Genomic DNA, 25,222 nt, shown 5'->3' with positions numbered 1-25,222 from the left:
CATTTTTTGTTCACTGTCTGTATAAAATCCCTCCTGCTGCCATCACCTACCATTTGTAGAGAGATCAGTAGGAGTGAAACCAGAGATGAGCCAAAAATCTTACATTAAAAAGCAACTTTTTTTTTTAATTCTTCGGGACCACCTTCCCACATATCATGTAAGGATAGCTAAGATGATTTACCTTACAGAGCTGCTGGAAAGATTACATCTAAAGGCAGATTACCCTCCGTTTCTGGTAGATCACCCCCTCCCTTGCGCAGAACCGCATGCTATTAGCTTCTTCACCAGCCTGTGTCCACCCAAAAAAAGTCCCCCCCCCCCAACCGCACTGCGGATCTCAAAATGCAGTTCAGGCTAACGAAATTTTAAAGTATTTCTATCGTCACCTTCACACAACGCATTCTAGGGCTTTTTCCTGCCCGGTTTCAAATGCAAATACAGACATTTCCTTGAAACGGGGTACAGTTGCAGCAGCAAAGACCGGAGTCTAATCTGATTCCTTCCCAAATAAACTTTTATTTAATAATGGAACCAAGTACTGTATGGAGGAATGAGTGACAAACCGAGACACGGCAGCTAGGAGCGACTGCACCTATTGCGAAATCTCCGGTGGTGGGCGTATCCTGAATGGCGATGGAAGAAGAACCAAGGGGGGAGGGGGAGAAGCCAAGTCACCCCGCGCTGGCGCATGGCGGAGACAGCTGCACCAGGCGCGTGCGCGAAGCCTTTCCCCGCAGCCCCTGCTTTTCGCGCTGATTGGTCACCGGCGCTTGAGCGTTGCAGCGGCTGGCGGGCGGCGAGGCCGTTTCCGGCGCGGGGTTGTGACGTCTTAAGCGGGGTGCCGAGGTGTCCGCCGGGCGGCCGGGCAGGGCAGCTTGTGGGAGATGGCGGAGTATCTGGCCTCCATCTTCGGTACCGAGAAAGACAAGTGAGTGGGTTCTTCCTCCCCCTGGCCTGCCCTCTCTCTCTCTCCAAGGGTGGGGTCCGGCCTACGTGAACGCCCGTCGCTTGCGGGGTGGGTGAGGAGGGTGACGGGGCCTGTGTCAGCGCCCTGGCGGGGGCCATTCCTAACAATGGTTTCCCACGAGGAGCCCTTTTTTTCTCGCTCTCTCGTGCGCGTGCGCGGTTCTTGGCCGTAGAAGCCTCGAGCGCGCGAAACCTTCAGCCCTTGTTCCGTTGCTGGTGCTGCAAAGTGGCTGCCTCGTGCAAGCCGAAGAGGCGCTCCCTATTGGACCTTGGCGGGCGGCAGGGCGCGCCACTTCCTTCCCTCACGACCCGAGGGAGGGAGAGCGCGCGCGTCTGCCCGCCCGCCAACAGCCTAGGGGGGCGCGCTCCTTTCCGGAAAAGACCTGATGGCGGGCTCACGACTGCGAGGAATCCCCAGATATGGTCCCGTCCCCCCGCCGCTCTCCTCTCCTCTTGGTTTTCCTCATGAGTTGAATGGGGAAGGGGGTTGGGGATGGGGAAGGGCCGGCGCTGCCAAAATGGTCGGTCAGGATCGCCGCTGAAGATCTCGTGGGGGAAATCCCCCCTGAGTGTCTCCGAGACGTAGCGCTTTCTCATCACGCCTAAGGAGTTTTGAAGGGGCGCAGAGTTTGTTTTGTTAGTGCAGCTACAGCCTCAGTAGAATTGTTCAAGCTGGCTTTCATGATCACACTCAAATAAATAAATAAATAAATAAACAAACATATTTTTTTTAAAAAAGGTACACGAGGTAGAAAACTAGACATAATATTTTAAAGGAGGAGGGTTGTAGCCCTTTGAGCTGGGGACATCTGCCTTCCACTCCACTTTTTTGTTCACAGGGAGAGGAGGAAAGCAGGTCTCTATCTAAGCGGAAGAAGCTACTTTGCTCACTACTAAACTTCATGTCCATGCGCTGATACTGGGAGGAGGCAGTAAATTTGAATTTCCTAATTGGGCAGAAACAGTAAAAACCAGACCATGCAGCATGTTCTATTTTACTCTGATTGAAAGCCATTTGTGGGAGCAGCTTATTACTATGCTACCGAAGTTAGTGCAGCACTGAGCAACCGAATGTCTCCAACTTGCAGACAACAGTGCAGAAAACTCATTATCATATGTATACAAGTGTTGTCACATGCCTGCCAAAACTGCTTTTTTTCAACTTTTCTATGGTGTGGAAATAAAGCAGCTGATATTATCTGCATTTCACAGCTATGATATGAATGTTCCCACCCCATCTACTATCCAACATGCCCTAGTAGTGGACAAATGGAGGGAGGAGAAAGTGCCATAGGTTGAGGCAGAGCACCTGCTTGTTTTATAGATGGTCCCAGGTTCAATCCCTAGCCTAGCATGTCCAGATTGGGCTGGGAAAAGACTACTGAGTGAAGACAATGGTGAACTCTAGTAATTGACAAGGATGCACATCTGCCCTCAGACCCCAACTTAAAGCATTCACCATCCTCAATTTTAGTGAAGGCGATACTTTGAAACAGCCAATATCAATTGTAGTTGAATCATTGCTAAAATAGATACGAACTAGCACAGGAACGGAGAACACCTCTTCTAGACCCCAGGACTCCACTGGCCATGCCTTGGCTGGCTCTGCTTCACAATTCAAGTGCTTTTGCCTGGCCAGAGTGTATTCTTTTGATTAATAAGCTTAGCTATAACTCCATAACTAGTTTGTATAGAAATTGTTTCAATTGATACAATTTTTGTTTCTTTTGGTTTTAGAGTCAACTGTTCTTTTTACTTCAAAATCGGAGCATGCCGTCATGGAGACCGGTGTTCTCGCTTGCACAATAAACCAACATTCAGCCAGGTTGGTGTAATTTTTTTTGGTAGAAGTCTTACATCCAATGCAGCCATGACTTTCAGAGCTCCAATCTGTGATTGTTAAATCTGAGAAACTATAAAAGGTATCATGTATATATTTGTTGATTTGTCCTTGAGTTGCTATTCATTTCTTTTACCAGCCCTTTGAAATTTGAAATATTTTTTTTAAAACTTTAATGGTTGCAGAATTTTTTCCATAATTTTTCCAATATTAGATGTCAGCCAGTGGTAACCTCCTGGGAAATATTTAGCAACTATATAGCTGGGGTTTTTATTTTAAAAATGGGCCAAATTCTCTCTTGTAAACCAGGGATAGCCAAAATGGTGTACTCCATGTGTTGTAGTGCGACTGCCATAGTCCTTGAGCACTGGGCACTACTTCCTTGGCAGGAGTAATGGGAGTTGAAATCTATAACAACTTGGAGGACACCATGTTGATTGCCCCTTGATGTAAGTGTGCATGTTTTCAAATTTAACCAAAATGCCCTGACGAGGCGATTCTGTGAAATAGAAAAAATGCACATATCCTTACATTCTAAGAGACAATGGCATTTGCAGATGTCTTCTCTACTAATTTATATTTCCAAATATGGCATGTGTGGAATTAAGAGCAGTCCCTATAAAATGAATGGGGGTTGTGTAACAGTATAAGAGCAGCATAATCAGTTTTAAAAAATTTAAAGTACCGGGTAGTTTGAGAATATAAGGGTTCCCAAACTGTTGTTCACAAACCATCAGTGATCCATAAGCTTCATTCAGGTGGTCCATGGTGTGCCTGTAAAAAGACAATGAAAAATCATGCCGCATTTAGCCCAGTGCGTTATAATTGCTACAGTGGGCAGAGAAAAGGTTAAGTGGTCCACCAAGACCCTAAGCCATTTTCATGTGGTCTTTGAACCACTGGGTTAGCCTGTACAGATTAAAGCTGGTTGGGATGCTCACATTCAGTTTGGTTGCTACAGTTTTGTTTAATTTATTTTTGAACTCTAATTTTATTTTTAAAAATATCCAAGCTCCCTTATATCTTACCCTGCTCATCTACTTTCAAATAGTTAAGACTGACATAGTCAAAATACAAAACAAATAACTTCACCAACTTTAATTATTAAGCATGAAGTAAAGTAGGAACAGGCAGTAAGGGAGAATGTGTTCACAGAATGACTGCTTGGGCAGCTCTTAAAGCTAAACTCATAGCATGCTGTTGAATGTAGTAAGACTTTTATGAGAGTACATGTAGAAGAGCAGACTGGAATAGTTTGGAACAATAGCTTGTTTTATACTTTGATCCACCTAGTACATTGGTACCTCGGGTTACAGATGCTTCAGGTTACAGGCTCCGCTAACCCCGAAATAGTACCTTGGGTTAAAAACTGCTTCAGGATGAGAACAGAAATCGGGCAGCGGTGGCGTGGCGGCAGCGGGAGGCCCCATTAGCTAAAGTGGTGCTTCGGGTTAAGAATGATTTCAGGTTAAGAACGGACCTCTGGAACGAATTAAGTATATAACCAGAAGTACCACTGTATATGTGCCATAATATTGTTGTGATCCACCAATATAACACCATAGTTTTATGCTCCACTGATGCCAAGAATTTGCATGTCCTCTCCTGAATATTTAATTGTAGTAAATCAGGAGCTGAATTGAGCTGTGGTATCTGCATTTATTTGAACTTTGTAATAAGAATGCCAGAGCAGATGATTAAATGTGGCAAGCTTTTGTGGATTGTAGTTTAGGGTGAATTCCAATAGCTTCTGTGAATGGAATCAACTTAACATGATTTTAGCATCCTGCCTTCTGTGCAGCCCTCCTTGTGCCCTCATAATCTGCTCCAGAGTGTTGGTGAGGGGACCTGGAGTGAAGCTGGGGTTATGGGGAAGAAGAGGAAGCAGGGACCCTGTTGTGCACTTGCACAGTGTTGAATTTCACCTTCAGTCAGGGGTTTTTACATCTTTAGTAATGACTGATAGAACAGTTAAGAAATCGTTATTGGGAATCCAGGATTTGCTTGGAAGATTTTAACTTGCATCTTCTAGATGTGGAGGGACAATTTCTGTATCTTGCTTTTTCAATAGAATTTTGATCTTTGACCCTCCATTATGCACACCCCATTTATATATGTGCATTCAAATACTATTTTGCAAATAGGTCAGCTAATCTGATCTGTGACTTAAATTTAAGAGTCTTCTTTCCTGCTTACTTAAACCAAATAATTTGGCTTAATAAATTAATGTCATGTGTTAGGTACTGAACAAACAGTGAATATATATTGTGTTCCTACTGCTACTACTGAAATTGTTTAGTATTTCTATGTGGTTTAAAAGACTACCATGCTGGTTCCTGCCCAGCTTGCACTAAAATAGAATGTTGCAGGTGAGAGAAAGTTGCAAGTACTCTCAATTTGAAATAGGCTAAAAACAGTCAACAAATGTAGATGTATTTTGTCTCTACTGTGGCTAGGGACCAGAGGTTAACACTGGCTGGTTCTATAAAAAACAAAAAAGCTCTGAAAACAATGTTTTCTTTAAATACAATTCATTATATTAAATTTGAATGAAAGCTCATGAAAACTAACATTTTAATTAAGTAACACTGAGCTACTTACACTAATATGGACATTAAAACTCTGAGATATTAGATTACTAACTTAAACATGGTTTGTTTTTTCAGACAACTTGATTTTAAGAAGAACGATACAAATGTAAGGTTTCAAGTCTGCCTGGGCAAATCCTTCAAGTAGAAAGCACAAAGGCTGAAAGGATATTCTTTCTTTAAAGATCTGCAAACTGAACATTTAGAAACTCATATTATTTAAACAGAAGTTCCACCAAGGAAATGCTTGTTTAGAGAAAGTGAAGAATCCTGTTCCTTGTGGCAGTGGCCTTTTGTTAGAAAGGCACTGCATATTGGGGGCACCATGTAACATTTTTATGGCCCTCCATATTTGATAGGATTAAATTCGGACTAAATTTAGGCCCATGCTAATAAGTTACTAAAATAGTATATTGCTAATTCTCCTTCTGGGAGCTGGGCTGAGGATGCCTCCCTTGATAAGCTAATAGTGCAACTTCTTGGTGAAATTAAAACTTGTTTACATAATATGACTGAGCGATATTTCAAAACATGGTGCAAATACAAAAGAAAATAGTGTACCATTTGAATATAATTATATATTAAGCTGTTCGCAAAAAAGTTGTCTCTTTGCAATTGTCTATTATATGCACAGCAGCCAGTAGAATTCCCCTTTTTATTTTTTTTTCCCCGCAGACCATCTTGATTCAAAACATCTATCGTAATCCCCAAAACAGTGCACAGACGGCTGACGGCTCACACTGTAAGTCCCACAGTTGGAGAAATTTTTTTTAAGAATGGTGTTAAAGAGCCCATTCCTAAATATGAGAAAATCATGTTGGCTTCTGAGCTGCTGACATAAAGCTGTTGCAAACAGGACAAGTGACGGAACTCTTACATAATGATCAAGCATTTGTCAAATGCCTATGTTATGTGCAAAAAAAAAAAGATGGTTAAAAATGATTGGGTTTTTTGGTTCAAAACTTCCCATATAAGGACATGAGCATTAAGACATGTTCTTTGTTTATAGTACATCTTAGGCATTTATCAAATGACTTGATATTTTAAAATCTGAAAACATAGGCTTTTTTGCCATATACGGTAAGTGATACTTGGGGATTTTTGGTTCACCTTAACATTCTTAGGCAATAGAGATTTCATAACAGCCTTATTATTGTGTGTTGCAGTGGAATCTAGTTCCTGACAATTTTCAACCTTTCCATATGTTAAGGCTATTTATTGCTTCAGGTTCAAGATTTATGATAATAAAATGCCATTAGATGCATTTTAAATAAATGCAATAATAAGTGTTGTGAGATCTCTATTTTTTTCCTCAATACTAGGGTGGTTCAGAAGGGTCGCAAGTCAAATGGCGCATATTTCCCTCGGGAGAAAATAACATTCTCTCTTTCAGCACTGAGACTCAACTAAAAGTGATCACCACAAGGAAACCAGTTTCTTGTTAAAACTTATTTTCCATAATATAAAGTTGTTGCGTTTTGTATTTCAGACCATTGCCCTCTTGAACATTTACCGTAACCCTCAAAACTCTTCCCAGTCTGCTGACGGTTTGCGCTGTAAGTTCATACAAGTTCCTTCACTGGTTCCCTGGGCTTGATTGTCAGAGCTCAGTGTCAACTGAAGCTGGTCTACCATTTTTAGTTTAATGGAGCAAACTGATCACATTTTATTAAATGTGCCTGAAATTTTTGGTCCTTCACATATCCCATGCCCACCCCACCCACCCCCAAAAACTTGTTTCCTCTGAAACTTTGGCTACCTGCCCATTTTATGAATTTTTTTAAGGGACACATTTTAAAGCTTTCTTGAGCAATGGCGCTCTCTACTCCATCCTTGCCATTGGCCTCCATCATTTTAATGTGCCCTTGATTATATTTAATGTCACATATTACTGTTATCCAAAGGCTAGGTCAACAGCTTATTAACTTAACTCAAGCACTTATCCATCTGTTTACAGATGTTAAAATCACTTTAATTTGATCTCTCTGCATAGGTACGGTTAAAATTCCTTCCTTGCTTTAAAATCTGAAATTATGAACTGATATTCATTTATGGGAAAGTGTGGAGATTGTCTTGAACTAATTCTTAACACTTGTGTAGTTATAAAACTGTGAAAATCTATTTGCCTACTGTACATCAGTAGAATAAGTGATTTCAATGGGTAAATATTTGAGCTAATCTGCAATTTGCTCTTGAAGCAGTTAAACAATGCAATAATTAAATAAATAGTTAAGCACAGTCTGGTATTTACAACACTATTTCTACTAGCACTGCTAAATGATATTTAGTGTAAGGTTCGTATCTGGGCATGTGCTAAAATTTCCACCAATCTGGTATAAGTAATTCATGCTGTAGCTGCATGGTTTGCTGTGAAGCTCTTTTTATTTGTCCAGAATTTACTGGCTGAACAAACACAGCGGCAAGTCTCTTTAAAATGATAGTTCAAATGTAATGTTTAAAATTTGGTGTCAGTTGAGTAATGCTGCTTGAGAAATCAACAGCCTTTTGCTGTTTTAGGAATTGCATGGTTTGTTATAGTTACCTAGCAATTATGTACATTGTTTAACTATTCTGCTCTCCATATATGTCATATAGCATTATCAGTTGTGTCTAGTAGTCGAATTCTGGTGGTGTACTTGTTCAACCTAGTAAAACACCATCACTTAATTTGGTTTGTTTTAGTGTTATGTCTTACAGGGAAATGGTTTTACCAAGTTTTAAAAAATCACATATGGCAACAATTGATATGTGTTGAAAAACCAAAGTAGATTTAAAAAATCTTGTTCATGACTTTCTATTTCTGCTGACAACTGAGAAAACAGTTAGCTACTAAGCTATGTTGATACTTTGGTTTGGGACAGTTTAATCCATTTTTATCAAGCTCATAGTGTATTTTAAATGGGATTTGACATCTGTCAGTCAACATTTAGTTCCTAATTCAATAGTGTCCCTTTAAACTTAACGTAGAGTTATATATGTGGTCATAGTTTAATTGAAAATAGATCCCAGAGTGGATCTCAGCTACTTTTTCTATTCATTAATGGTGGTGGGAAACTGAATTTTGAAAATACCACAGAATTTTCCCATCCTTAAGTATTTTAGATTTATATTTGAAAGGGTAAGATGCTTTCTAGCACTACAGACCACTTAGGGTCAGATAGATATACATATAAAGTTTTAAATGTGCTTAATATTTGCTAAAATGCTATATCCATCAGTTTTTGCCATACATACTGGTTTGAAATTCATATTTATTTAAAACCTCCCCTGTTTATGAACAGGTGGCCTAGATGCCTGCAAATGCATACTTAAGGGCATGGAAATAATATAGCATGACTTACTTTAAGTATTCTGAAAAATGTGAAGACTGAATTAGCTTTTGGAGCAAATTTGGGTTCCTTTCCCCCATCAGTAAGCCTAGTTTTGCTAATTTGAAGGAAGTAGAAACATATTAACTTAATACTGCGTTCAGTAAAGCATATGAATTGTGAACAGCTTAAATTAGCAAACTAATTATAGTGTATGTGGCCAGACTCCAAGGGATGATGCTCTGCTGTTGTAAGGTATTCAGCAACAGAAGTGGGGGGCATTTTTTGTAGTTCCTTTTACCCACTAAAATCCCTACCCCCAAAAAAATCCTGCACCAGAGGATTGGGGAACCCTCAAGCACATTTGAAGGGAGGGAAGCCTGCTTGAGAAAGGAGGATTTGCTGAAAATTTCCTTCTTCCCTGTTCTGTTCAGAGATGCCTTCTGTCAGTAGAGCAACACCTGTTGGATTCCACTGTTTGCTTTTAGAATAATTTTTAAAATGAAATTCCCTTATACAGTATTTTATTTCTCCCCTTATTTGAATCCTAGTACATTCTTCAAAGGCTGTTCATGAAAATCTGGTGCACTAAAATTAAGATAGTTGGAGCTGGGGGAAGTTGCATTTTATATCAGATCAGTTTCCTTAGATTTAAACCATTCTCCATGGAAGTGTGTTATCTATCAGGTTATTGATTAAAACTATTAAGAGATTGTTGTGATTGTTTTTTCTTTAGGGGCTTGGCAGAACTGTTTATGGTCTACTCCTATTGGTTAGCTACATATTATGTATTTTTTACTCCAGTAGACGGCTTCTACTTACTTTTCTACTTACATAAATTATTTTTAATGTGCTCAGAGTCCTTTGCATTGTTTGAGATTAGATTCTAATTGGTATGACTTGGTATTTGCAGGTGCTGTGAGCGATGTTGAAATGCAGGAACATTATGATGAATTCTTTGAGGTATGTTACACTGAGTAATGCTTTGAAAATTTTATATAAATGAGAACATCAAGCACAGTTAACATTATAAGCTTTGAAGTTTATCTTAGAGCAAAAGAAGAACAAAATTATGCCAGATACTCTTCTTCAGCAAGAGGGGAGTATTTGAAATTCTTTGTTCCATAGATTGATTTTAGTAAAGTGTTTCTGCCCAAGTAATGATTCCCTGTAACAAACAATAGATTATGGGAAAACGTAATGAGCAATAGCCACACACCACACAAACCATACACCAAGATTGTATGACACCAGGCATCCAAAAGTTCAAGCTGTGGTTGCAAAGGAAGAATTGGGAAAGTACTTAAACCAGATGTTTTCAACCTTTTTGAGTCCATGGGTCCCTTGAGCAACTACCTTCTTTTTGTGGCACCCCTGTGGGGCTCAGGAGCCCAGTTATGTCACCCCTTGGCTGCAGAGCCAGCAGCCTCTCACCATTTTTCAAACACTCTCCCTTCTGGGGTGTGTCCTCAGTCTCCTCTCTCCTTTATTTGGGAGTCATCCAGGCAGCTGCTGCCACCGCCCTTGTTCTCTGAGCTGCCCCACCCCACCCCAAAGAGAGGTGCCTCCTCACATCACCCCACAGGGGCCTGGGCAGAGGATGCCCCCAGCCTTAGTGGCCCAACGGAGAGTGGCCAAAGGTGAACATGCACCTTACCTTGGGAGGCAGCAGTGGCAGCGGGAGAATTCCCCACCGCTGAACAAAGTCAGGGTAGACCCCTTGAAAGAAATGGGCTTAAATTACTTAATTTTAATTCATTGAATCTGCTCTGAGTGTTAATGACACAGGATATCACCCATTTTATTTTTCAGTCTTCAGTTATTTTAGTTTCAGATGTGTAGTTTAATTTTGAATTCTTACTTGTTAAAAGCTATTTATGTCCTGTCTTTCTGGATACAAATGCTTCCAAAGTGGCTTACAAGTAACATCAAGATGCAGTCTTTGAAGCCGTCATAAACAATATCAACATATAAAATTGTCACGATTTCCCCTACAGGGCAGTTGGTGGTAGATGGGGAAGAGAGCAGTTAGGTCAAACAGGCTCTCAGGTCTGCACCTTCCTGCTTTCTTCTGGAATCCTCCTCATCAAGACAGCTAGTGGTAGATGGCCCTGTGGGGGGAATAGGGATAGAGCCATTGCCAAACCTTATGTTGCCAATAAAAACAGATTAAATGCCAAGTTGGTGATGTATAGGCTTGCTAATTCATTTAGTTTAGATCAAATTAACACCCATTTTTTCTTCATTTAGGAGGTCTTTACAGAGATGGAAGAAAAGTATGGTGAAGTAGAAGAGATGAATGTCTGTGATAATCTTGGAGATCATCTGGTTGGAAATGTATATGTAAAGGTAAGATATAAAAAGTTATAAAAACTGCTGATCAAAATCCTTAAATGTCTTGCTTTGTATATATGAAAAGTAACTATAGGTCTTGAATAGGTAGGCTATGTGTATAGCATAAATATTAATGAATACTTTCAAATGAAACCTGTTAAGCCCAGCAAGAAATGTAAATAAAGAAATGTGGTGAATGAACTAAAATGCTATCTCCCTTTATCTGACTGTCTGCTTCGTTTCTATTTCCCCCCAATATCACATTCCCCATGTCTGTAGACACTTAATCCACTTAATTGTAAAGTGCTACAACAGAGAGACAGTTGTTTGGAACAACTTTTCAGATTGAGATTGAGTTATGGAACTTCTGTACATGTACTGTCCCTTCCCTGAATTTTAGCATTACAAAGTAATTGTGCATAGCTATTTGTTCTTGTATCTTTTTTCCTTTTTTTATTCTCAAAAGTATACACTTAACACCAGGCATTGGTCAGCAGTATAGCTACTTAAACTGGTTGTTAAATTGTGTAATTCTGTCTAGGATTTTCCAACAAGGAGAATGTAGTTTACTAAAATTATTACTGTGACATAGGAAACTATTAGGCAAATCTATGGAACATCTAAGAAAAAAACTAGAAAAAGCAAAATAAAAATAGCCACAAAAGTGCAGTTGGATAGTGAAGTAATGCTGCAAAAAATGACCTAAGTGTTGCTGGTGTATATCTTGGAATAGTAGCTGTCACATCCACTTGAATAAGCAGGGTTTATTCAAATCTTTTCAATTAACACTGGTGAAAACATTTCTCAATTCATTCTTTTCTCGGACAGGCAAAACTAGACACAGATGTGTGCCCCTCTATTTATAAATGTGCTGCTACTCGGACCAATTTTTTTGCTTTTTTTTTTTTTTTTTGCTTTCATATTCCCTTCCCTGACCAATACATTTGGGTCCAAGATACTTTGGTTATTGTTGTCAGAATACAGTACAGTGAAACTGTTTAACTGTATTGTATTGTCAGTCAACTAATGTCAACATTGAATACTGTATCTAACTTTACTACAAACAACTGATACATTTCTATAATGGACAGACTACATTCAGTTTACTTCATATGAACATATATTGGTTCTTTTTTTCCTTTTTAGAAATTTAACAGAGGATTTTTAAAAAAAAGGATTATCAATAAAATTGTAAACATGACAAAAAATGAATGATGTATGAAGAATAATAATACCTTTCAGGGACACATTAAGGATATAATCTTGATTCTAATAAAAGTATATCATGTTCTGAAAGAATTCTGCCCTTATGCTATTGATGTGCTGCTTGTGTCCCCCCCGAAACATGCTTCCTTACTATTCCGCTAAATGAATCTTTTGTGATTTCCTAATTTTCATGTTGGCACTGAGAATCAAGTCAGTTCCTAGTAATATGTAAAAGTGGAGACTTCATTTTTGTAAACTTAACCTTCTTTTTCCAGTTTCGACGTGAAGAAGATGCAGAAAAGGCAGTGATTGACCTGAACAACCGCTGGTTTAATGGGCAGCCGATACATGCAGAGCTCTCTCCTGTGACAGATTTCAGAGAAGCTTGCTGCCGCCAGTATGAAATGGGGTGAGTAAACTGTTTTCTCCTGTCTTCACTTTTGAGTTTATTTTGAAATGCTTTTTTGTGTTAAAAAATCATGAGTGATAGGACACTGCTGCATGGTTTTGAATCCTGATTTGCCCTCTGTGAATGGACATATTCCCTCCATTCACAGAGGGACCTGGGATCCAGCAGAACAAGCTTCCTCAAACTGCCCTCCAGATGTTTTTGACCTACAACTCCCATGATCCTTAGCTAGCAGGACCAGTGGTCAGGGATGATGGGAATTGTAGTCTCAAAATATCTGGAGGTCTGAGTTTGAGGAAGCCTGCAGTAGAGGCTTCTGCTGTAATACAGGATGGGAAGAGCATTTTTTTTAAAAAATTCCCCAGCCCCCTGCAATGCCTCTCAGTTGCTGTCAAGGTTCACCAGCTCAACATAGCAGATTTTAAAGGGGCTGCATGAGGATTAGGAGATCAGCAAGAAAAGCTGCCTTCTTCTGGCAGGAGCATCCTGTTAGTGGAACACCACTCATAGAACGGTCTTGCCAGCAGAAACTTTGTTAGAATGTAAGCCAATAGCATTTCCTTAATCATCATCAAAACCTTGCGTTGTTGTTTTTCCCCCCTCAAGGGAGTGTACACGAGGAGGTTTCTGTAACTTTATGCATTTGAAACCCATTTCTCGAGAATTGCGACGTGAGCTGTATGGCCGCCGCCGCAAGAAGTAAGTGCTTGTTGTTCTTTTATATAAAAAAACTTCAATTTTTAAAAATGTGTGTTTTTCTAAAATGGGAGAACTTGTAGGTAAGCTAGGTGATGCAATACTACCAAATTTGTCACAGCTTATGGAGATGAAGACTGATGCATGTACCAGCAATTCATGGTTTTCAGGTTACTTCCTAACCCATTTCAGTTGACTTTGATCCAAGTAACTAGCAAACAGAAAACTGAATGCAGTGGCTGACAAGCTGAGCTATTAAATGTTGGAGTAATAAATGTGCACTTGTTAAATTACTGATACTGTCCTTTTTCATAAGAATTGTACCTTAGCGCTGATAATGTTGGGCAATAGGGCTTATTTCATGCAGAATACATAAATGTTGCAGTAAGGAGTCTCTTACTGTGTATGGGTGATAGCATGAATTGCTATTGTTATATCCCACCTTTTCCCCTGACAGGGACTCAATGGTGGCTTATGGATAAAAATAAGAATAGCTAAAACATAGGGGGAAATCATTTTAAAAAACAACTAAACATTGACAGAAATATATATAATCTATTACAGTCATACAGATATATTTATTTAATACTGATGTGCAGGTTAGCAAGGCTGGAGGTGATTGATTTTGCAATACAGCACTAGTAAAAAGATTGCATTGGGTTGTAAAGGTGTGAGTTCAAGACTAAAATAAGACAGACTGGTAAAAATGTTGATTTATCAGGACTTCATGCAACTTTAACCACAGGTTGAAGCAGTTCATTCATTAACTTAATTAAAGTGTTCCTGTTCTCCCATCAACACTTCTAAATATATTTGCAAGAGTCTGGTATGCAGTTGCTTTCTCTTAGAGTTGTAAATATGGTATGCATCGGTTGCCTACATATGCTAGCTCTCATAATTCCAGCTGAGGTGGCCTTTTCCCTCCCCAAACTACGACCACAGGGCTAAGGAACATCTTGAGCTAGTGTTGTAACTTGTGTTGAACAGTTTGTTACATAATCCTAATTGGTGCTTATTGTTTAAATATTTCTATGTAAGCAGCTATGTGAGGTTTGGCTAGAAAAGTGATACATAAAGTATCTTTCAATGTTTATTTATTATGCAAGTTTCATTTGAAATCAGTGCTTCATTCTGAAAAAATATATCAGTGAACTTTTTAATCTTTTATTTTCTATCGCCACCTACCGCTGTTTAAAACCAAAAAGCAATCACAAGTGATATCCAAGTATGACTCATTGAAATCAATGGCCTTAAGTTATTGTTATTATTTATTAAATTTCTATACCACCTAAGCTACCATTGAGCAACATCCAGTGTCACACTAGCAGATGCAACATGAGTCCTGTTCCTCCCTTCCTGCTGCAGATCCCATGGGGGGTGGGGGAACAAGTCTCATTTGTGCAAGCAGAAGTGTTGCACAAGCGTGACTCCACAATTGGAAATCAGCCATTGACATCAATGGGTCTGTTCAGAGTTTGACTGACATTGGATAGCACCCGTTTTGTCAACGAAAAGTTAGTCAGTCCCCCAAAGAAATTCCAGGGATTTCTCTGGAATGAGTTTGCACATCTTCCCCATAATGCAAGAGGAAGCTCTATCTGCTTTTCCCAAGTTTAGCTTTATCCACAGCTCTAAAAATACTACTTTTGGGGGATTGGCTCTATTATATAATTATGCCAGAACATGCTGGTTTAAAACCTGAATGGGGCATGGTAGTAGTACATAATTGGGAACTACTTTTTGTCACCTGCTACATGTGCTTGGTAAAATGCTCCTCTCAAGGATAATTCATAATTGAATTTAGGATGTAGTTGCATAAGTTTTGAAATGTTAGAAAAGGATGTTGCAGAATATCACAGCACACAAATTCTGTATTTTCCTAACATCTGGTTACCCTCCTCTACGTGGGACCACTTCCATGAGCTGCTAAATACACAGTAGTATTGATATATAGCATATGCACAGGTTCTTAGATGTGAATCCGATTCTAGCACACAGCATATTGGGACAAAAGTTGTTGGGTCTAGCACTGCTGCCTCTGATGTAGCTCAGCTGGATGATGGCAGGGCCTGGGGGAAGGTAGGAGCCAGGAATGGAAACCAGCAAGGTCTGTGCTGGCACAGCCATTTTAATTATGCTTTCCCTGCAATTAATTGGTGTATGCTGGGGGGCAGGGCTGTAACAATCATGTTTGATATTGTACTTGTATCCTGCCCTAGGGCCTAATGCTGAAATGCAGAAAAGAAATTTTATAAAGAATAAGAATTAGGAAGTGGCAAGAAGGGGGCCACTGAGGGCAGTTAGCTTATTTACATGTTGTTTTCCCAAAGGGTGAAGACATTTACTAAATATTGAAATACTATTTGACCTGTTAAAATTGCCTTTTTATAAATGCCTAATGTATGTGTTCTGTTGTTGCCCTATTCTAATGCAGCTATATTTGGCTGCAAACAAGAGACTCCACGCCCTTCACCTCCAGCCATTTGGAAGAGGGCAATTACTTACCAGGACCAAAGCTCTGGTCTCATAGGTTACTAACAAAAAGTATGGGCAGCAGTTTTAGTATTCAAAAAAGCAGACTCTTGTGTAAAAACCTTGAACAAGTATACATTTTTTTAAGGTTGTATTTGAGCAGTTGTTGCTTACATAGTCTTGATGTAAGGATAAACGTGAGAAAATTTTTCACGGTGCTCATTTTTTTTCTACCAGGCATAGATCCAGGTCAAGGTCCCGTGAACGTCGCTCTAGATCCAGAGATCGTGGTCGTGGAGGTGGAGGAGGCGGTGGTGGTGGTGGTGGTGGTGGCCGAGAGCGTGATAGAAGGCGGTCAAGAGATCGTGAAAGATCTGGACGATTCTGAGCCATGCCATTTCTACCTTATCTGTTAGAAAGTGTTGTAGTTGATTGACCAAACAAGTTCATAATGAAAACTTTTTTTAAAAGATGGGCTTCTGAATAAAAATTTGTAGTGATACAGTTTTCTTTGCGTAACTGATTTCTTATGAAAAAAAATATTTCTTTGACCTTGATGAATGATTTGGGTGGGGCAGGGATTGCTATGTACTGCAGAAGAGCTGGTTTTTATATTTGGATATGCATTAAATTGTTCATGTATATAATACAAAATATTATATACATTAAATTGTGCATAAGCAGTTACTCATTTAAGTTTCCCTCTTTTGTTATGCTGTCTGCTTATTTAGGTTAGCGTAGGCACCTCTCAATGAAAGCTGTGAAGGAGCATTTCTTTACTCTGACAAGATGCTTAGTTATATAAATCTGTATGTTTCTTTGTTACTAAGAAATCTGTGCTCTGTGAATGTGGCATTTACAATAAATCCAGTTTTTGAACTAAAAAATTAAAGCCTATTCTCTAAGCACTCCTGAGTAGTTGCTACTCCAGGCTGTGCCAAAATTCATAGAGTGGAAGCCTATTTCATGGAAGCCTATTTTAGTTAAAGTGTCATATGAAAGCTGAGCTTGGGGGTTTTCTTTATTATAACAAGCTCACAATGAGTTTTAATCTGCAGCTTGGTTGTAAAAGTGCTGAGGCAAATGTGACTTGCAAAGTAGGCTTTTTGTCCAGCCTCAGGAAGAAGTCCGTGAGAGCTGCCAGTTCACCTAAAACAAATGCCACCTTTAGTCATATTTATGAAATTGCATACTGCCCTTAAATTAATTTGTATGCTTCCCCTCAGTCAATTGCTTCCTAAGATCATGAACAATAATATGATGGTTCTAGGACCCAGCAAAGATGTCTGAAAAACAAGTCATGCCAGACCAAACTCCTTTCTTTTGATACGAGTTACAAGCTTGGTGGATCTGGGGAATGCTGTGGATGTAGTGTATCTTGATTTCAATAAGTCTTTTGACAAAGTTGATATGGGCTGGATGAGGTAACTGTTAGGTGGATTTGTAGCTGGCTGGCTGGCCAAACCCAGAGGGCTCACTAATGGTTCCTCGTCAGCCTGGAAAAATGACGTGTGGGGTACCCATAGGGTTCTGTTCTGGGTCTGTTGCTCAACATCTTGAGGGGATGTTCATCAAATTTGCAGGTAACACCAAACTGGGAGGGGTAGCTAATGCTACAGAAGACAGAATCTGATTCAAGATGGCCTTAACAGGTTGAATTTCAGTAGGGAAAAATGTAAGGTTCTACTCTTAGGCAGGAAGAAATATAGGGGTGGGGCACAAATATAAGATGGATGCCTGGCTTGCAGGTCAAAAAAACAAAGGGGCCCACAGATGCCATCCAGACTAAACGCCCACAACATAAACCGGTCAACTGCTTGAATGTACTCTTGAAACTTTGCCTTGCTTTTTAAACACTTTCTTTAAAGCAAAAAATGGTGCTCAATGTGGTTTGTCCATTGACTGTGTGCATTACTATTGCAACTCAATCAGAAAATGCATCTTCACGCTGGGTGCAGATGAAAATCTTCACCAGGGTATCCATTTCACAACGTGTGAAATGTCCCTCGATCCTGCAAGGGCATGTTTCATGGGAAGAGGCGACGCCAATCGACGGGACTCGCAGCAAGAAACGAGCCTACGATGATGAGTCAGCAGTGGCGCTGGTGGCTCCCTCGGCAACGCAGGCTCGCGATGGAGGGGCGCTGCCTCAGGCTTGCTTTTAGCTGCGGCGCAGTGGCTCCGTATCCTCCTTCCCGCGGGAGCCAAAGCGCATCGCCGGGCAACGTAGTCCTGCGTAGGCGCTGATTGCAGCCACGCAGCCCGGCACCCGCGCATCTTGCGCGCCGCGCCGCCGGCTTGAGCTATAGGGAGGAAGCGCGGACTAGCACGCACGCCTCGAGACTTCCGGTGTGATTCGACACCTTCGACTGGCGGCTGCGCAATATGCCTATTCCTTGAAGGGGAAGGCCAGACGCCAGCAGAGTTGTGACTGTTTACAGGAGAGGCGGGCAAGGGCAAGGCGATCGTTTTTTTACTGCTGCTTTTAGTGTGCAAATGTGTGAGAGAGCAGGCTGGAGCAGTGGGAGAGATGAGAAGCAGGGCCCTTTGCATCGCTGCTAAAGCAGCAGCTCCGCCAAGCTCTTCCTGTCTACGAACTCTTCATGCCAGTTCGCCATCATATATATTTTTTAAACAGTATTTAACGTTAAGAGCAAATGTCTGAGTTTGCTTCCCACTCTTTCCTCACCATCACGTTTTGCTTTTGTGTCGTGTCTTTCAGGTTATATAGGCCTGCAGGCTTGAACTAATTTGGTTGTATGTAAACCACTTGAGAGTTTTTTTTGACTGAAGTGTGGGGCACAAATGCTCTAAATAAACAACAATAGGTAATAGCTGCTCTTATTGCAACAGAGATAGCAATTTTAAAACCATACAATCCTGCCACGTGTTAGCATCTCTGCTGAATGTTAGCAGTGTGGTGTTGGAGTAATAAAACTGGTAGCACATTTGCAAAGCTAAGCAGGTTTCGGTATGATATTAAACTGGATGGGGGGGCACTTGTTGAGATTCCTATTGCAGAGGGTTGGACTAATGACCTGTAGGGTCCCTGAGGAGGAACAGTGAATATATATGTGCACTGTCCAAGTCAAGGTGCTTAGTACTCAAGGCTGGGCAGGTTATTTTAGTAGCTGAGGCAAAAAAATCTCACAAGTGCCTCTCCCTGTCAGTAAAAATACAATAAATTAAATTACAAGTTGGTGATTGTTCATGATACCCAGAATTAGCTCCCTACTTAAGCTCCTTTTGTCAGTTGAAGATGCCAGAGGCACGTATCTAAAATCAACGACACATAAGATTCAGAGCTAATTTTAAAAACAAAACACCTAAAGAGAGGGTAGGTTCACATTCACACAGGGGTTGCATTTCAAGCCACATTTACATGGTATATTATTATGAGCAGCTGTGTCTAACTCGAGAGTGTGTGTGTGTGTGTGCGCCAAGGCATCAAAAATAACCCGGAAAGCCAGACTTCAAGCAAAAGAACTGCCGCCCTACAACCTAGCTGAGTTCCCTGTGTCGTAATATTTCCCTTTGCCATGCAGCTCGGAGAAACCATCTGCGCAGGCTGCAGGACTGACACGCCGCCTTCTCATTGGCGGGGTGTGTCCCCCCCTACGCCCCCGCCCTAGCCAATCACCGCCCGCTCTCTTTCCAAAAGATAATGTAGGCTGGGAAAGGCTGCTTGCACACGCCGAGGAACCCACTGCGCGGCTGCATCGGGCGCTGCTTCTCTGCTCTGCTCGGGGGCAGCGTTTCCCATCCACGCAGCTAGCCCGCTGCCCTTTTCTTTCTTTCAGGCACCCAGGTAAGTCTTGGTTTTATCCTCTCCCCGCGATTAGTAAGGAGCGGGATGCGCATCTGATCTAGCGGCAATCAGTGGGGCGAGGAAAGGACGAGGTGCAGGCAGCGCCAGTTCTGACCGCCCCAATCGCTAGAGGACTTCTTTGTTAAGGGTGTGTTTGCCTTGGGCACTTTTTCTCCCCCCCCCCACTCCCCGCCCCGGAGCCTTGGGGGCAGCGCCTGTTTCTTCTCATTCACCTTCCGGTTGCATCATCTAGTTCTCAACAGGTGAACTGGAAGCAGCGCAAAACGGCAGATGATGGGTTTTAATTTATTCTTTCTTGCTTTAGTGAAGGTTGCTTCTGAACGAACTTTATTTCTTTAATTTTTCTTGGTTGGGGGCCAGCCTTCCCTTTCTCTCTCTCCAAGAAACAGCAAAACCCCATTAGGCAATGGAGGGGAAATGCTTACTAGGACAGAGGCAATAATCTATGGTGATGATGATGATGATGATGTTTGTTTAGTCGTGTCCGACTCTTCATGACCCCATGGACCAGAGCACGCCAGGCACTCCTGTCTTCCACTGCCTCCCGCAGTTTGGTCAGACTCATGTTGGTAGCTTCGAGAACCCTGTCCAACCATCTCGTCCTCTGTCGTCCCCTTCTCCTTGTGTCCTCAGTCTTTCCCAACATATACTTCTCATGAAATCCTTTCCCTAGGCTGTGTACATAACCATGCATTTAAAGCACACATGCACAGTCTTGGGAACTGTAGTTTACCCTTCAAAGAGCTACAGTTTCCAATATTCTTTTTTGGGGGGTGATTTAATGTATGGTGTGTACTCACATGGGCATAGCAAGGATTTTTGTTGGGGGAGGGGCAGGCATTTTGTTAGGGAAGGCAGAACCTCAGTTAGCTATGCATTTCTATTGATTTTTATTTATTTAGTTAGTGGGGGCAGCTGCCCCTCCCTGCCTCCTTTTGGCTAAGCCCGTGTGTACACAACCTGTTTCAGTTATTAAAGCAAAATCAATCTGTTTCAGTTATTAAAGCAAAAACAAACCACAAAAATTGGGCAAGGACTATTATAATTTGTGTCCCATTTATGGCCTTGATTGATCATGGTGTGGGATAGGCCTTTGCTCTGCTCCAGCAATCCTCTTTTTATATATTCTAGAAATAGATTTCTTAGGGTGGTACTGACAGTGTGACCCTAAGTAATTTTGCTCTGAAATGAGCTGCACTGAATTCTGTTGGGCTTACTCCCAGGTAGGTGAACGTAAAATGTTCTTAGAGCCGTTTGCACTCCCTATCAGGTGCAGATGTTATGAGTTTCAAAATGCAGTTGCAACATTCATATTGCAGGCCTCCTTAAGCAAAACCCAATTCCAGCCTTATAAGTGAAAATGTGATTGATCTGAAATGCATCATTTAGATGGAGAACATTAACGCTGGATAGAGAATGAGTGTAGTTCTCAGTTCAGTTCTACATTCTGGCCACTATGTAGGAAATGCAAAGCTGAACTTAACTCAAAAGTATAGGACACATTTGAGTCTACATCTTGCTTGAAATGCTTGCTGTTCATGCATGGACATTAGAAACAGGATCTGCCTTGGTTGGGCATCTTGTGCAAACTCAAGTTACAAATGCCTTTTGCAGATACGATGGTTGGAGAGCTTTTCTGAAAGAGTTCAGAGGTCAAAAGATACTGGATATGGTTCTAGTCTGGCAAAATTCCAGAAATTTCTGTGGTTTCCTTTTTCTTAAAGGGATCCGTTCCTACAGTGTTTTTTTCCATTATGCCTGCAAATTCATGATACGAGACTGAATGCTTTACCTTGTGTTGCAGGTATAACCTTTTTGCCCTGGTGAAGCAGTGATCTTAGATACTGCACGTGCTTGATTAGACCAGGATATTTTTGTTGAAATGGGGCAGGCATATTTAGAAGCAATAAGGTACAAAATGTTCCTCAGGGTCCTTTCCAACTATACAATTCTGTGATTCTATGAGCATAAAACAGATGTCCCTGAGGCTTGAAATTCTGTGACTGATTTACAGAGCATTTGTACTTGGCAGTAAGTCCCACTATGTTCTATAGGGGTTGTACCCATATAAGTGTGTCTTAAAAATCATTTGTATGCAGTTACTATAAGTGTAGGGACCCAGGTGTGGGTTAAACCACTGAGCCTAGGGCTTGCCGATCAGAAGGTCGGCAGTTCGAATCCCTGCCACGGGGTGAGCTCCCGTTGCTTGGTCCCAGCTCCTGCCCACCTAGCAGTTCGAAAGCACGTCAAAGTGCAAGTAGATAAATAGGGACCGCTCCAGCGGGAAGGTAAACGGCGTTTCCGTGCGCTGCCCTGGTTCGCCAGAAGCAGCTTTGTCATGCTGGCCACATGACCCGGAAGCTGTCTATGGACAAACGCCGGCTCCCTCGGCCTATAGAGCGAGATGAGCGCCGCAACCCCAGAGTCGGACACGACTGGACCTGATGGTCAGGGGTCTCTTTACCTTTACTATAAGTGTGGGTAAACAAATACTTATGTGGAGGGGAAAACATTTTTAAAGTTTCACACTGTCTTAGAAGTAAAACAGTGAACAGTGCTTTTCCTATACCTGGTTTATTCTTCTGAAGTCTTATTCAGTTTAAAAGATGCACTATCTGAGATAGTGTTTACTCTTGCTAATTATTAAGTTGTTGATGTAATATAGGCAGATTGTATATAACTCTCACATGGATCTTTGAAGATGCAGTTTGGTGAGCATGTGCCTCAGGGAATGACAAAATGAGCTTTCTTGACACACCCATCTCAACTGCATCATTGGAAATGTCCTAAAGACTGAAACTGAAGCTTTGTTCACACCTTCATAATCACACATTCGTTGAACATGTGGAGGGGAAGTGGGATCATCATGCTTGCTAGTTTTGCCACTGGCTGTGCTGAAGGTAAGAATGTGCTCTGAGTGCATGCAACTGGAGGGTCTTCATTTGAAACTCCTGATCTTCAATTCAGATCCTACATTCACACAGAGCTTGTTCTTACCTGTGGGTAAAGGCTGGGGATAAGGCAAGCAGAAACAATCCCGGTCCCTTCTTGTGCATTCAGTGAATGTGTAAATATAAAATGACAGGGCTCATGCACTTTGGGGATAGTCAATTGAAAAAATAGGTGCAGAATATAATAAAAAAAATATTTTGAATACAGATGGGATGGAAATGACTGGAATATTAGTTTGAACATGCTTGTGAATTCTCAGTTTTCAAACAGCACAGGAGCCATGTATGTCAGAATTTTCCACGCTTTTAACATCTCTTCTGTACTTGGGATGAAAGAGAGCCCAGGTGTGTGTGTTTGTGTGGTAATGATAGGTACCTATATTCCAGGCATGTCCAACAGGTAGATCGTGATCTACCAGTAGATCACTCGACATCTGTGGTAGATCAGTGGTAGATCATTGGCTCCCCCCAAAGAAGCTGAACAACTGTGGCTCCCCTAAAAAAACGCAATGTTTTACCTCCTCCCTGAAACAACTCAACAACTTTGACTTGAAACCCCCTCCCCCATGGGCCTTCCTCCTTCCTAAAAAAAAAAGCTCAATATTTTACCTCCTCCCTGAAAAAACTCAACAACTTTGACCTGAATTTCCAAAAAGGGGGTAGATCACTGCCAGTTTTTAACTCTGTGAGTAGATCGCAGTCTCTTGGGAGTTGGCCACCCCTGCTTCAATCTCAAAATCTTTTGATTCCTCTCAAACAAAATGAAAATCCCAGTCTGAGTGGAAGGGATGATAGGTATTCTGTGAAATGGTTTCATGAGTTGCTAGAACATGTTTGTATGATTATTGTAGGTGTTTAAGGGAATTCTATCTTGGGCATAACTTTCCAAATGTGGGTTTAATTGCCTATACCAGTAGATGCAGCGATAGACAAGACACCTTAGCTCAAATACTTTATTAATAGGTTGTGCATGTCCAAAGATTTTTGTGTTGTGGTTTTTGTTCTGTGGTAACTCACTTTCTGGCAAGAGCGTGTAATTGCTGTCTTTATGCCAACAAGCATTCACATGTGTAAGGTAATATAACTGCCATCTTTAACATTGTAAAGATAACAGACATAGATATAACAAGGTTTGAAGATGAAGATGAAAAAACAAGGTTGAACAGGATTTGTTTCTTTTTTGATAATTTAAATCCTTTGATAAGTAATATGGCTTGCTGGTGAGATGCTTTAGGGTGTGTTTGGCTTTTGTTTGGGCCCCTCCAGACTGCTGTTTGTTTATTTTATGGGTGTTTTCTGCAATGTGACATCAACACAATAGTACATTCATAGTGGATTTATCCTGGGCCATCCACAGATCATTCTGCTTCATTAGTTGTTCTGCAGTTCTTCCCCAATGTTACTGCATTATTGCCTTCTGGAGGAGCTATAACAACAACAAAGCCCCCAGAACATGTGTGCTATGAAAAGTCACAGGATTTTAGCAGGAAATGTAATAGGGGCATGCACCTATTACAAATGCAGCAGTGTGGTCACTTCAGAGCTTTGTGGGCACAAATGGTATTCATAGAACCATAGCTTTAAATTGTGGTACCCAGAACTGGACACAGTATTCCAGGTGTGGTCTGACCAAGGCAGAATAGAGTGGTACTGTACTATTACTTCCCTTGATCTGGACACCATACTTCTCTTGATGTAGCTAAATAGCATTAGCTTGTCTTGCTGTTACATCACATTGTTGACTCAGGTTAAGCTTGAGTATAAAAGCCCTGATAACATCATGAAAACCCCATCATAAGGTATGCTCAACATCTGTTGAGGCCGTTTTTATGAAACTTCACTGCTGAGTAAAGTCAGACTTCGGCTTTCAAGATAGTCACTAGTTTGTCAGTTCATGATTTCACTACAAACTGATTGAACTGTTTCTTTATTTTGGAAGTAGTTTATGTGTGCCAAAAGATCAGAGTTCTTTCTACTGTTGCAGCATTACACTGTAAAAGTCACTTATGGCCCCGTCTTTTCAATAACTGTTCCAAAATGGACTGCACTGAATTTCTGACTTTTCTCTCCGTCCATACATATATCAAAGTGGGTAGGTGGGTGGGCTGCCTCATTCAGTTCAATATAGAAGGGAGGTAAGCTTTTTTGAATACCCATCAGAGCATGTCTGTTGTCCCTTTTCTCACCCAGAATTGCTCCCTCCATAAAATGAGATAAGCTTTGTGGGTGGTGTACCTGCATGAAAGTGTGAGAGTACGCGCACAGGCTTTTTGCACTTGAAATTGCTGGTTCATATTTGAAAAGATAGAGTGGCTGGGGCAATCCATTCAGATGGACGGGGGCGGGGTATAAATACAATTATCATTATTAAACTAATTATTAAGCATGTTTTCGTTTTCTGTTGGTTTTAATTTTACATGCTACTTTGGTTTTGTATGTCACTTTGAGTTCTATTTTATAAAAAAAGGAAAGACTAAAAAGTGCAAATAATAATAATGTTGTTCAGAGTGTAAATATAAACCTTCTGATTACTTTCTGTAGTAATCCTGTTTCCCTCTCAATTCCCTGATAGCTTAGCAAACTAGTAAACAAGTCATCAAGATAGGGATTGCCTTGTGATGTT

At 41.0% G+C, this 25,222-nt stretch overlaps 2 protein-coding genes across 8 annotated transcripts in view; both read left to right on the top strand.

Moving 5' to 3' along the window:
* Window positions 1-801: 801 nt before the first annotated feature.
* On the top strand, window positions 802-16,326 carry U2AF1 (U2 small nuclear RNA auxiliary factor 1). Of its 4 annotated transcripts, XM_033147105.1 has the most exons (9): window positions 802-928; window positions 2,704-2,791; window positions 5,473-5,503; window positions 6,070-6,136; window positions 9,616-9,665; window positions 10,953-11,051; window positions 12,518-12,651; window positions 13,258-13,350; window positions 16,057-16,326. In XM_033147105.1, the coding sequence occupies exons 2-9, from the start codon at window positions 2,745-2,747 to the stop codon at window positions 16,205-16,207; spliced, it is 672 nt and encodes a 223-aa protein (XP_033002996.1). In that variant the 5' UTR covers window positions 802-928; window positions 2,704-2,744; the 3' UTR covers window positions 16,208-16,326. The 4 variants fall into 4 exon arrangements, with proteins under 4 accessions (XP_033002996.1, XP_033002994.1, XP_033002995.1 ...); XM_033147103.1 differs by lacking the exons at window positions 5,473-5,503; window positions 6,070-6,136 and adding an exon at window positions 6,884-6,950; XM_033147104.1 differs by lacking the exon at window positions 5,473-5,503.
* A 3,180-nt stretch (window positions 16,327-19,506) lies between these two features.
* Window positions 19,507-25,222, top strand: part of LOC117045746 (cystathionine beta-synthase-like protein) — a 37,867-nt gene continuing 32,151 nt past the window's right edge. For 3 of the 4 annotated variants that reach the window (XM_033147099.1, XM_033147100.1, XM_033147101.1), the window contains exon 1: window positions 19,507-19,627. The gene's annotated coding sequence lies outside the window, so the exon portion shown is untranslated. The remainder of the gene's footprint in view (window positions 19,628-25,222) is intronic. The other variant, XM_033147102.1, reaches the window with a different exon arrangement.

The sequence above is a fragment of the Lacerta agilis genome, chromosome 4 (genome assembly GCF_009819535.1).
Source record: "Lacerta agilis isolate rLacAgi1 chromosome 4, rLacAgi1.pri, whole genome shotgun sequence".
NCBI classification, from domain to species: domain Eukaryota; kingdom Metazoa; phylum Chordata; class Lepidosauria; order Squamata; family Lacertidae; genus Lacerta; species Lacerta agilis.
Note: the sequence above shows the minus strand (reverse complement) of the source record. Positions and strands in the feature narration are given on the sequence as shown.